Source organism: Vipera ursinii (assembly GCF_947247035.1).
Source record: "Vipera ursinii genome assembly, chromosome: 5".
Classification (NCBI taxonomy): domain Eukaryota; kingdom Metazoa; phylum Chordata; class Lepidosauria; order Squamata; family Viperidae; genus Vipera; species Vipera ursinii.
Window position 1 is genome coordinate 6,116,794 of NC_139518.1, and position 13,169 is coordinate 6,129,962.

Sequence of the window (13,169 nt, forward strand, 5' to 3'; positions counted from 1 at the left end):
TTATTTAATAATGAAGGTTTTCTTCATTCAGCAAAGTCTATTTTTGTAGGGTTGTGCAGCTTCAGCAAAATAGCAGTATTGTGCACCTTAGGCCATACCTCTAAAAAGATGTTGAAACTCTAGAAAGAGTGCAGAGAAGAGCAATAAAGATGATCAGGGGACGGGACGTTAAAACATAATGAACGGCTGCTGGAACTGGGTATGTCTAGTCTAATGAAGAGAAAGACGAGAGGGGACATGATAGCAGTATTCCAATATCTCAGGGGCTGCCACAAAGAAGAGGGAGCCAAGCTGTTCTCCAAAGCACCTGAGGGCAGGAGCAACCATGAGAGGGATCTTGGAGTCCTAGTGGACAATCACTTAAATATAAGCCAGCAGTATGCTGCAGCTGCCAAAAAAGCCAACACATTGGCAGAGGGATAGAATCAAGATCACGTGAACTGTTAATACCACTTTACAATGCCTTGGTAAGGCCACACTAGGAATACTGCATCCAGTTTTGGTCACCACAATATAAAAAAGATGTTGAGACTCTAAAAAGAGTACAGAAAAGAGCAACAAAGATGATTAGGGATTGGAGACTAAAACATATAAGGAATGGTCACTGGAACTGGGTATGTGTAGTTTAATGAAGAGAAGGGTGAGGGGTGACATGATAGCAGTGTTCCAATATCTCAGGGGCTGCCCCAAAGAAGAGGGAGCCAAGCTGTTCTCCAAAGCACTTGAGGGCAGGACAAGAAGCAATGGATGGAAATTAACCAAAGAGAGAAGCAACCTAGAACTAAGGAGAAATTTCCTGACAGTGAGAACAATCAATCAGTGGAACAACCTGCCTCCAGAAACGGTGGATGCTCCAAGTTTTTAAGAAGAGACTGGACAGCCATTTGTCTGAAATGGTATAGGGTTTCCTGCCTGAGCAGAGGGTTTTGGACTAGATGACCTCCAAGGTCCCTTCCAACATCATCATCATCATCGTCTGAAATGGTATAGGGTTTCCTGCCTGAGCAGGGGGTTGGACTAGATGACCTCCAAGGTCCCTTCCAACTTATTACTATTATATTATTATTATTATTATTATTATTATTATTATTATTATTATTATTATTATTATTATTATTATTATTATTATTATTATTATTATTATTACATCTGCAATTCATAGTGATTAATGCATTAAAAATAACATCATATAATGCAAGTGCTATGTATTCCTAGCACAATGTGTTCTGCATAAGGCAAAATTAATGCAAAGCTGATTCTCCTGATCTAACAGAAGCGATGAGGGTCCTTTTTGACCACTTCCATTTTTGCTTATTCCCCTGGCCTTTTTTTTTTCCTTTGTAGGTTTCCAGATGGCTTTGAGAAGTTTTCTCCTCCCATCTTACAGCTTGACGAAGTGGACTTTTACTATGAACCCAATAACCCTATCTTCTGCTCCCTCTCTGTCTCTGCTGACCTGGACTCTCGCATCTGTGTGGTAAGATGAAATCTTTGGGAAAAAAAGGTTAATTATGTGGAAGCGATAAAGCGTTTGCTCTCACAAGCAAGCCAAAATCCAGGAGCTCAGCAATTGTTTTGTACCCGTGGAAAGACCCAAGAAAAAAAAAAGAAATGCTGCAAGTGTTTTTAACAGAAGGGCCTAATAAGAGCTAAGAGCTGTGGTTGCGCAGTGGTTAATATGCAGTATTTCAGGGTGACTCTGCCCAGTGCCAGCAGTTTGATCCCAACCAGCTCAAGGTTGACTTAGCTTTCCATCCTTCTGAGGTCAGTAAAATGAGGGCCCATATTGCTGACCCTGTAAACTGCTTAGAAAAGGGCTGTAAAGCCCTATGGAGCAGTATATAATTCTAAATGCTATTACTATTGCTGCTGCTCTTACCAGCTCAGCAGAAATATTTCTGGTCTGCGTGCATACAACATGCTTAACCTGGTTACTGAATTAACCCATTTTTGGAGTAGCACTATTCAGTGAGCATAAATAAACCAAGAGACAGGTTTGTGTAACACACACAAAAGACAGGTTTGTGTAACACACACAAAAAATAAGCTTTATTCAAATTTCATAGGGTGTGCAATTGAAGCTCCTTGCTACTTTAATGGACTCCCATAAAGACTGCACACACAGATTAAAGCATACTAATATAGTGAGAATTCTATTTATAAAACAATATTTTTCACCTTTAGCAAGATGGGCAGCATGTAAATTTGATAAATAATTAAATAGAAATGTTTTAGCCTGAAAAACTGATAGGTCAGTCATTCTCAACATAATCTTAATATCCCAAACTTTAGACCTTTGAATTCTTCCTTTTGAGTAAGTAGAAGGGAATTTTCTCATATAAACCAAGGCACTAGAGATGTCTTCAGTGGAAAGACAGACTTGAGATTCTTGGCTTATAAAAACTGATGCTCAGCAGATGCTAATTCAGTTCACCGGATTCCAAAATGGTTTTGAGTGATTGATTTTATTAAACGCATACAGTACCTCACCGTGCCAAGTGACTTGGGATGGCTTACAATAACATGTAAACCCATACATGTAAAAACATTAAAAGCGTTAAAATTAAGATGAGTGACAATTAAGTAAAAGCTTAAAAGTCAGAGCACAAATGGTACCACAAATGGTGCACTTTGCCTTTCACTCAGTCCGTCAATCAGTCAGCCTAATGGTTAAGGCACCAGGCTAGAAAGCAGGAGAACCATGAGTTCAAGTCCAGCCGTAGCCATGAAAGCCAGCTGAGTAACCTTGGGCCAGGGACTTCCTCCCAGCCCAACTCATCTCACAGGGTGGTTGTTGTGAAGAAAATGGGAGGAAGGAATATGATTGTCGCCTGGAGTTATTTGTAAAAAGGCGGGATACAAACAAACAATCAACCACCTAACAACAGGGGTCTTCAAACTTGTGGACTTTTTATGACTTGTGGACTTCGACTCCCAGAATTCCTCAGGAGTTGAAGTCCACAAGTCATAAAAGGGCCAAGTTTGAAGACAGCTGACCTGCAACATAAATGCGCCCCTATCAGGATCCCGGCAGTGCCAGGTTTTAAGGCTCTGCTTAATGGCCAAACAGATTGGAGACAGAACTCGCCTCCAGAGGCAAAATGTTTCACAGGTTTCCCTGGCCCCATTAACCGAAATTCCTTGGCCGACAGGGTTCAAATGAGGCCTTTTCTGCCTGCATGGTTGGAGCAGGCCAGTCCCATTGAAGCAAGATCAGGTAACCTGGTCCCATGCCATAAAGGGCTTTCTTTAATCAACACCTTGAATTGGATCCAGAAGCAAACTGGTAACCAGTGCAGAGTTACATATTAAGAAATAATCTCACAATTAACTAGAATAGAGTAGAGTAGAACAGAACAGAACAGAATAGAACAGAACTCAACGTGCACACATAAAGAGTACGATTGCTCCTGTTTCTCTTGAGTTCTAGAATCCTTAAATAGAGTTTGGGAAGACCTTTTTGTAATTTATACGTTGTTTACTCCTAGGTTGGAGAGAACGGAGCTGGCAAATCTACCATGCTGAAGATCCTGATGGGAGACCTGGCACCTGTGCGAGGGATTAGACATGCACACAGGTAGCTTTCAAACCAAAAAGGGAACCTCACAGAGATATGGTGGAACGGAAAGGAGAGTACACGCTGTAGAAAATTGCTGACTTGTTGCTACGTAATGCAGCGTATCCTAGTCCAGGGCTTTTCAACCTTTTCACCCATTGTACCGCTTTTAGGATATGGCAACATCTGAGTACCACCAGTCGCCTAGCAAGGTGTCAAAAACTTGATGACACCCACCACCCCCCAAAAAAGGAAAAAAAGTGATGAAGTACAGGTAGTCCTCGACTTACAACAGTTCGCTTAGTGACTGTTCAAAGTTACAGTGGCACGGAAAATAGTGCCCCCCCCCAAAGCCACAGCCGAGCAAGACACCTGCCTGCCCGCCCGGTGGTGCTCTTCCTCCTGTCCGAGAGTTTCATTGTTGTGAGCATTTCTGTTGAGGATTGCCAGCGGGAGTGGGGTGAGGGGTGTTTGGTTTTTAACTCCCCCCGTCTGCTGGGTGGTTGCAGCAGGTTTTGGTCACTTCACATGACCCTGGGACACTGTGACCGTCATAAATATGAATCAGTTGCCAAGCATCTGAATGTAAATCACAAGACCCTGGAGATGCTGCAACATTCTAGCTGATCGGCGCTTCTTCTGGGCTCAGCAGAAGCGCCGGGATCGGTGCCGAGCTCCAGCTGGAGCCTGGTGCTGATCCTGGCGCTTCCGCTGAGCCCTGACAGCCCTGCAGCTCCAGCCGTCTCTCGCTCAGACTTGTGCGGTGCTGCCCCCCGGTTCAGCTCATTCCCCTCCCCCGCTACCACTTTTCTAGGATGGTCGCGTACCACCTGCCAGGCGCCAATGTACCACAGGTGGTACCCGTACCACTGGTTGAAAAGCCCTGTCCCTATATTCCTGAGGCACCAGTGTTGTTTGGTGTTGCTTTCTGTGTACTTTGGAGATAGTTTTTTAAACTCTCTGCAAAGATGGGGAAGCTTTGGCTAACCTCTCAGAACGCTGGACTAGAGCAGGGGTCTCGAATTCACAGGCTGAAGGCCACATGCACCCCATTGTGTGCGACTATGCTCCACTTTAAAGTACCATCACAGTTCCGGTCAAGACCTATCCGTTCAATAGCTGAACAAAGCTATGTTTTCCTTTTTTCCCCCGCTGGTTCCTTCCTTCCTTCCTTCACTAGAGGAGGTATGTGCTACCCTTAGCTTGTCAACATTAGCTGGGAGATAAAACGCTGCTGCAGCTTCCTATCTCTACCCTTCTTTCCTGCATGGCTGGCTGGGAAATTCTGGGAGTTGGAAGTCCATCCATCTTAAAATTACCAAACACTGCTCTTAAGGGCTGCGGCACACAAGGCCCTGAGCAGTGCCAGCCTTGTCTCCTCCTATTCCCCTCCCATATCGGAGGGAAACTTACCAGGAGGGAAGGCTGACCTTGAAAAAGACACAGCCCTTTGCTGTTGTCAAGTGATCCTGGGGGGGTGGGAATGTGGATTCCTTGAAGTGTTATAGATTAGATACGATGTCAGCACAAGCTGTGCGGGAGAGTCCCTTTTTTTGGAATTGGATCCCAAAATGTTTCACAGCCCTGATAGAACAGCAGTCAGGAATATGCCTCGTTAAGTAACAGAGGCGCGGTTCAAGTCATCCTCCTTATTCTCTCCTCGTCAGGCAGGGAAACACATTTATCTTGCAAAAGAGTGAGTTATTCCTTTGGCTAACCTTTTTCTATAATTGTTATTGTTAGTTGTCAAGTCGTGTCCGACCTATCGTGACCCCATGGACAACGTTCCTCCAGGCCTTCCTATCCTCTATCATCTTCTGGAGTCCATTTAAGCTCACGCCTACTGCTTCAGTGACTCCATCCAGCCACCTCATTCTCTGTCATCCCCTTCTTCTATTGCCCTCGATCTTTCCCAGCATTAGGCTCTTCTCCAGTGAGTCCTTCCTTCTCATTAGGTGGCCAAAGTATTTGAGTTTCAGCTTCAGGATCTGGCCTTCTAAAGAGCAGTCAGGGTTGATCTCCTCTAGGACTGACCGGTTTGATCCCCTTGCAGTCCAAGGGACTCGCAGGAGTCTTCTCCAGCACCAGAGTTCAAAGGCCTCAATTCTTTGGCGCTCGGCCTTTCTTATGGTCCAACTTTCACTGCCATACATTGCAACTGGGAAGACCATAGCCTTGACTATACGCACTTTTGTTGGCAGGGTGATGTCTCTGCTTTTTAGTGTGCGGTCTAGATTTGCCATGGCTTTCCTCCTGAGGAGCAAGCGTCTTTTAATTGCTTGGCTGCAGTCCCGGTCTGCTGTGATCTTGGAGCCCAGGAAAATAAAATCTATAATAGGCCATTTTAAACTCTATTTGTAACGCTGGTTTCTTCCTGCCCGGCAGAAATCTTAAAATTGGCTATTTCAGCCAGCATCACGTCGATCAGCTGGATTTGGACATTAGTGCCACCGAACTGCTAGCGAAAAAGTTTCCAGGTAAGTTGCCACCTGCCCCCCCCCCCTCGCAATTTGTTTGATTTCGGCTCTCGCAGTCTCGTGGCCCTCATAGTTAACAATCAGAAGACCTTAAGAGCACTTTTCCCTGCCCTGCCCTGCTCTGTTTACTGAACAATGAAGACAGTGACTTGCGTTATAGCCTTATTCTAAGACACGGCTTTTATCCTGAGTTTATTGGCAAGGGCTCTGGGAACACGTTAAGCCAGCAGCAACTTTTATCCATCAGTAGGCCAGACTGGATTTTGTCTGGCCTGTCAGAAGGCACTGATGTTACGGCGTTGGTCTTAAGGCACCCATTTTTCCTCTTTCCATCTCTTAACACAGAAAAGGGGGTGGCGGGGTATTACTCTGCTTTTGGCTCATCTATTCTCATTGAGAATGAGGGGCAGAGAGCATGCTGGTGAGCTCTGTAGGCCCCTGGTCCCACTTTATGCATCTCCTTGAATAAGCCAGAAATCATGGTCTGTCTGGCACCGTGGCTGAATTCGTACCATTGTGAATAAATTGGCCCATTAGAGTTTGCAAACCAATAGAGAATATCCATAGCTCTGGGTTGAACCGTGGAGCCTGTGGTGCTCTCGGAGCTCGGTTGTAACCAACACCCAGATAAGCAGAGATTAACCCCGGACAAACAATCAAGCTGAAAACAATAGCCTAAAGTAGACATTAACAAGGAGAAAACCATGCCCTATCAACACAGGGAGGGCAAGCTACTGTATATAAATAGGAAGCAAACCCCACACTCACCAGCATTGATGATGCTACCAAGTCAGGTGCCGAAACGTCGGCAAGCCAACAGTCAATCGCAGAGAGCGCCAAGGTCTCCGCAGTCTCTAAACCATGGTGGTGTGGTTTAATGTTAGACCTTTGCGCCTCAGCAGAGCATGTTTAAAACAAAATCCCTTTTAAGATGCTGTACAATGCAGTCACAAATCAATGTTCAAAACGATGTTTAACCCCCACAGCCCCTTATCAGCATGGCCAGGAGCATCCCCCAGTGTGGCTTTCCATTTGCAGCTGGTTAATTGGGATAAGATTTGGTTTAGCTATCCTGCCTCACAACAATTTTAAGGCAGGGGTGGCGAACCTGTGGCACACGTGCCAGAGGCGGCACTCAGAGCTCTCTCTGCGGGCACGCGCGCCGTCGCCTCAGCCCTGCCTCCCCTCCACGGCCCTCTCCTCACCAGCAGCCCCCCCCGAGGAGGGTCGCCCCCAGGTGCGAACCACGCAGAGCAGCACAGCCAAGGACATGGCAGCGGGGACAAGACTCTTCTCACGCGCGCCCCGTCACGCGCAGATGATGCTGTGGGGCATGGGCGGAGGGCGTGGCCGCCTGGGCAATCTGCTGTGGCGGGCCGTGGAGGCGGTGGGTGGCCTTGCGGGCGGTGCTGGAGCAGGGTGTGGGTGGGGTTGGGGGCGGCCGATCTCTAAAAGGTTTGCCATCACTGCTTTAAGGCATAAACGTCAGGTTTTTCTTTCTGCCCCACGTGATATTCAGGGAAGTCGGAGGAGGAGTACCGTCATCAACTGGGGTGCTACGGAGTCTCCGGGGAATTGGCCGTCCGCCCCGTCGCCAGCCTATCCGGGGGACAAAAGAGCAGGGTGGCGTTTGCCCAGATGACCATGCCTTGGTAATCTTGCTGGGGTGGTTGTTGTTTTTTGTTTTTTGTTTGTTGTTGTTTTTGTTTTTCACTGCTCAATTAAGGGGCGGAGGAGGTGTCCTTAACACGGAGAGGGGACAAGGTCAAATTTTTGCAACTCAGCCAACCAGTCCATATTTATGGCCATTTGCAGTGACCCGCCGTCAAAGAATGCAATTTATGACTTTTTTTTTGCCGGTATTTATTTCCATTTTCTGGCACACAAAAAAAACCACCCCACCCATGGTGGACAATGGCTTTGCTTGATGACAGCAGCGTTTGTTTTACGACCGCCGCATTCCCTTAACGACCACTGGGGGGGAAAAAAAGATAGCAAAATCAGGCATGGGCCCGTGCTGACCCCCACTGAACAACCAACGTGATTGACAGTCATAATTCCAGCCTCAGTTAGAACAGGCTGTAAATCAAGAACTACCTGTATCGTAATTGCAATTTTTTTCCCCCTCATAGCCCCAACTTCTATATACTGGATGAGCCAACAAACCACCTGGACATGGAAACCATTGAAGCTCTAGCAGATGCCCTCAACAAATTCCGGGTAAGCCTGCCGCGCTAGCTTTGTGCAGCAACTGCACATTTAATGGATTCTTTTGTTGCAAAACGTAGTTTTAGGGGGGGGAAATTGTGAACTGATGATAGGTCTGTGCTTGAAATTGGATCTCAAAGGATGCTTCACACCATGTAGCATCTATCTGTAACAGCTTAACGCAGCCCTGTATTTTTCCACTGCTGTACAATCTGTCACACAAATCCCAAGGAAAAATACCGCTGCTTTGGCACTAACTTCCCACTCCAAAGCAACTTTTAGTAGGTTGAAAACAAAATGCTGCAGAGCCTGTTTAATCATAACCAAATCCCATTTTGTAGTGGGTTTTTTTTTTCTTTGAGAAACAGAAGGGCAAGTGGAAAAACGGATGTCATAAAGCAGACAAGGTCAAAGGCTATCTTGATTTTTGATGATTTGTCTTGCACAATAGCTCCCTTTAAAGCTTCCCCAATATATTATAGAATATTATAGAATGACAAAATTGGAAGGGACCTCAGAGGTCTTCTAGTCCAACCCCCTGCTCAGGCAGGAAACCCTATACCATTTCACACAAATGGCTGTCCAGTCTCTTCTTAAAAACTTCCAGTGTTGGAGCATTCACCACTTCTGGAGGCAGGTTGTTCCACTAATTGATTGTTCTAACTGTCAGGAAGTTTCTCCTTAATTTTAGGTTGCTTCTCTCCTTGACTAGTTTCCATCCTTTGCTTCTTGTCCTGCCTTCGGGGGCTTTAGAGAATAGCTGGACTCCCTCTTCTTTGTGGCAGCCCCTGAGATATTGGAACACTGCTATCATGTCACCCCTCACTCTTCTCTTCATTAAACTACACATACCCAATTCCAGCAACTGTTCCTTATATGTTTTAGCCTCCAGTCCCCTAATCATCTTTGTTGCTCTTCTCTGTACTCTTTCTAGAGTCTCAATATCTTTTTTACATCGTGGTGACCAAAACTGGATGCAGTATTCCAAGTGTGGTCTTACCAAGGCATTATAAAATAGTATTAATACTTCACATGATCTTAATTCTACCCCTCTGTTAATGCAGCCTAGCGCTGTGTTGGCTTTTTTTGGCAGCTGCAGCACACTGCTGGCTCATATTTAAGTGATTGTCCACTAGGACTCCAAGTTCCCTCTCACGGTTGCTACTATTGAGCAAGGTACCACCTATACTGTTCCTGTGCATTTGTTTTTTCTTGCCTAAATGTAGAGCCTTACATTTTTCACCACTGAATTTCATTTTGTTAGGTAGCACCCAATGTTCAAGTCTGTCCAGATCCTTCTGTACCTTAAACCTTTATAGGACTATTAGCCCAACGTTTAATACACACAGTAAGTAGCAGTCCACTGTAGCCAGTGGAGATTAGCACAGTCTTTCCCCAAGGTGTTATTCTCCAGACTTGTTGAAATTAACAGTCTCCACATTTTCTAAGCACACCAGAAAACACCAGGCTGGGCATGGCTAACTGGGCTTTCCTCATTGTTTGCTTTATATTGAAGATGAAAGTAAAAGTGCCAAATCAAGCTCCGCACTGGGGTCTTCATAGATGCATCCGTGTAGTGTTGTTCTCAACTATAATTAAAGAGCAGTTTAGCTAGATTGTAGAAGTTTTCAGCTTTGGTTTTTATTTGCAGACAGGTTATTACAGGTGTGCCATAGGTAGGCGAGGAAATATTTGGAAATGAAAAACCTAAGCTCAGACAACCTCCGCAACCCAACAGTCTGGAGATGATTTGCCCTTACCAGGAATGTTGGTCCAATTTACCAATCCAATCTAATCTATGGACTGGTATTCCTAAAGGTTTCTCATCCAACTCCTAATATTGCTTGACTTCCAGGCCCAGATAAGGTCCGCCAGCTGTTGTCAACCGTGTAAGAATGTGAAGGTCATAATGCAGAGCAGACCTTCAAATAGAAATTCTACTAATGGCAAGGGGGATTTTAATTGAGTCCTGATGGCACAGTGGTTAGAATGCAGCATTGCAGGCTAACTCTGCCCACACACCAGGAGTTCGATCCTGACCAGCTCAAGGTTGACTCAGCCTTCCATCCTTCCGAGGTTGGTAAAATGAGGAGCCAGATTGTTGGGGGTCAAGAGGCTTACTTTGTAAACAGCTTAGAGATTGCAGCCAAGCACTGTAGGGCGGTATATAAGTCTACGTGCTATTGCTAAAGGAAACTATTTGTAGTTCAGGGTTGAAATAAAGGGGTCCTCGGTGCTCTCTGAGCTTGGCTGTTTTCTTGCAGACATTTCTTTACCTGAACTAGGCAACTTCATCAGTGTTAACGTTGACGCATGATGTTAGCGAGTTAAGTAATGAAACCTCTGCAAGAGAACAACCCAACGCAGAGAGCGCCAAGGGATTTTAGCCGTATTCAGAACCAAACAGCAGGAGAGTTGCAGTGAGGGAACAGCCGACCTCGCGACCTAAGCTCTCCCCAGTTGCAATGTGAGGCTCCCTCTCCTTCTAGGGCGGCTTGATCCTGGTTTCGCACGACGAACGGTTCATCCGGCTGGTGTGCAAGGAGCTGTGGGTGTGCGGCAGCGGCACCGTTCAGCGTATCGAGGGCGGTTTCGACGAGTACAGAGACATCTTGCAAGAGCAGTTCCGGAAAGAAGGTTTTCTATAAGGCCACCCAGACTGTGTGCGTGAGCTGATGGGGAGCAGAACGCGCCGTGCAGCAGCTGCCTCTCGCCCGACGGAGTCGCAGGGGATTCCACTGCCATTGGGCGAACGTCGGCTGTGCCAACTGCCGAGCCGACCGCCCCCCCCTCCCCAAGAAACCAGCATCTGCTGGGAAGAGAGGAGGAAAGTAACCAAGTTGCCGACTCCCGTGCTGGATCTGTGCCAAGTCTCTGCTGGGCAGGGACCGAAGGGACAGCGAAGGGAGAGGTGGGGCGGGGGGGGGGCTGCTTTAGTGGAGGGAGCTGGGGTGGGGAAGAGACATGGCTGCTTCCAAGCTGTCCTGTCTCTCCCCCTGCCTGTTTGTAGAACTGAACCCACCGCCGAGGAATGTTTAAGAAGGCTTCGGGTGTCAGACGCTGCTAAATGTTGCACGTTGAGTAGCTTCTTCTGGGAATGGGCTGGAGCTGCAAGCCATCCTTTGGAAAGCGGATCGTTTCTTCCCTTCCCCTCTGCCTTTTGGGAAGAGGTGCGGCACCATTCCAGCAAGCAAGCCAGGTTCTCTTGAAATGGCTTCTTTTTTTCATGGCATAAAAGCCTTAAATTCCCACCCACCCCCCCCCAACTCAGATGCTGACGCTTTTTGTAAGGGGATAGGAGACCGTCTTCATTTCTGTTCTCGGACGTGAGCTCGACACGAGGTAAACACAATACAAAAAGTGACACTACTGTACGCAAGGGTACAGGATGGTGGAAATTGCGGCAGTTTCTCCTCTTCTGACAGAAGGGGGTGGCCTTGGCTGTTCTGTTTGGGGGGGGGCTTATAATATCTAAAATCGGCCTACGTGCCCACCTTAGTCTCCCGAGTCTCTAAAGGTCGAAATTCCATGTAGGGCTAAGATCTGTCCCAGCTAACGCACCATGTCTTGGTAATAAAATTACGTGGTTTTTACACTGCAACATACACTTTCAATCCCCTGTTCATCAGCACTGAAATCGCCCTGTAAATAAAATGGATCTCTCTGGTCTTGCAGTTCAGTTTATTTTATTTTATTTTATTTTATTTTATTTTATTTTATTTTATTTTATTTTATTTTATTTTATTTTATTTTATTTTATTTTATTTTATTTTATTTTATTTTATTTTATTTTATTTTATTTTATTTTAGCAGTTTTACCCTGGCCTGGGGGAGGAGGGGGGAAGTATCCACCAGAGTTGAGTGCATACGGGTAGACCACGACTTATAACCTCCATTGAGCCCCAAATTTTTGTTGCTAAGCGGGATGGTTGTTAAGTGAGTTTTGCCCCATTTGACAATCTTTCTTGCCGCAGTTGTTAAGCGAATCACTGCAGTTGTTAAGTTTATAATGGTTGTTAAGTGAATCTGGTTTCCCTCTTGACTTGGCTTATCGGAAGGTCACACTAGGGCAGGGGTAGGCAACCTCGGCTCTTTTATGACTCATGGGCTTCAACTCCCAGAATGCTGACTTAGGAATTCTGGGAGTTGAAGTCCATGAGTCATAAAAGAGCCGAGGTTGCCTACCCTTGCACTAGGGGATCAACCTGACCCTGCGACGCCACGACAGTCATGAGTTGCCAGGCATCGGAATTTTGATCACATGATCCTGGGGACGCCGCAGTGGTTGTAAACCTGAAAAACAGCCATGAATCACTGCAGAGCTGTTCTCATTTCAAGTGGTCAGTAAAGGAACCGTCGTAAGTCAAGGACTATCCGTACACAAAGTCACAAAGCGCATTTGTGTGTTGGAGCTGACAGTGCAGAATCTGTCCAGTGTTTGCTAAGCTTCTTGGAAACAGTCCTGAAAAAGTTGGAAGAATACAGATCGTCCTCGACTTTTAACGGCCACAACTGAGCCCAAACTTTATTTGTTAGGTGAGTTTTGCCCCATTTTATGACCTTTCTTCCCTCGGTTGTTAAGTGAATCCCTGCAATTGATAAGTTAGTAACACAGTTAAGTGAATCGGGCTCCCCCCATTGCCTTTGCTTGTCAGAAGGTCGCCAAAGGGGATCACGTGACCTTGGGACACAGCAACGGTCATAAGTATGAACCAGTGGCCAAGCATCTGAATTTTTAGGACTTTTTTTGCAGCCTACAGCACCATGGTCATTAAACAAATCCTCAGACGTTGAGTGAGCCCATTGTCTCCAATTAGTGTTCTTTGCTGGAAACCAGAAGTAAACAAATAACTTTTTCCAACAACAAAAAAACCCCGTAAAATTGCAGTCACCTGACCACCGATGCTGCAAACGGCCATAAATGCAGG

At 46.1% G+C, this 13,169-nt stretch overlaps 1 protein-coding gene across 3 annotated transcripts in view; it reads left to right on the top strand.

Annotated features, from left to right (window-relative positions):
* The window catches only part of ABCF3 (ATP binding cassette subfamily F member 3), a 33,335-nt gene extending 21,420 nt beyond the window's left edge, over positions 1-11,915 (top strand). The window contains exons 16-21 of one of the 3 annotated variants that reach the window (XM_083363935.1): positions 1,345-1,477; positions 3,489-3,577; positions 5,942-6,033; positions 7,553-7,685; positions 8,166-8,253; positions 9,335-11,915. In XM_083363935.1, the coding sequence (XP_083220061.1) occupies positions 1,345-1,477; positions 3,489-3,577; positions 5,942-6,033; positions 7,553-7,685; positions 8,166-8,253; positions 9,335-9,412 (613 nt within the window). In that variant the 3' untranslated portion in view covers positions 9,413-11,915. The remainder of the gene's footprint in view (positions 1-1,344; positions 1,478-3,488; positions 3,578-5,941; positions 6,034-7,552; positions 7,686-8,165; positions 8,254-9,334) is intronic. The other 2 variants (XM_083363936.1, XM_083363934.1) reach the window with 2 other exon arrangements.
* Positions 11,916-13,169: the final 1,254 nt, after the last annotated feature.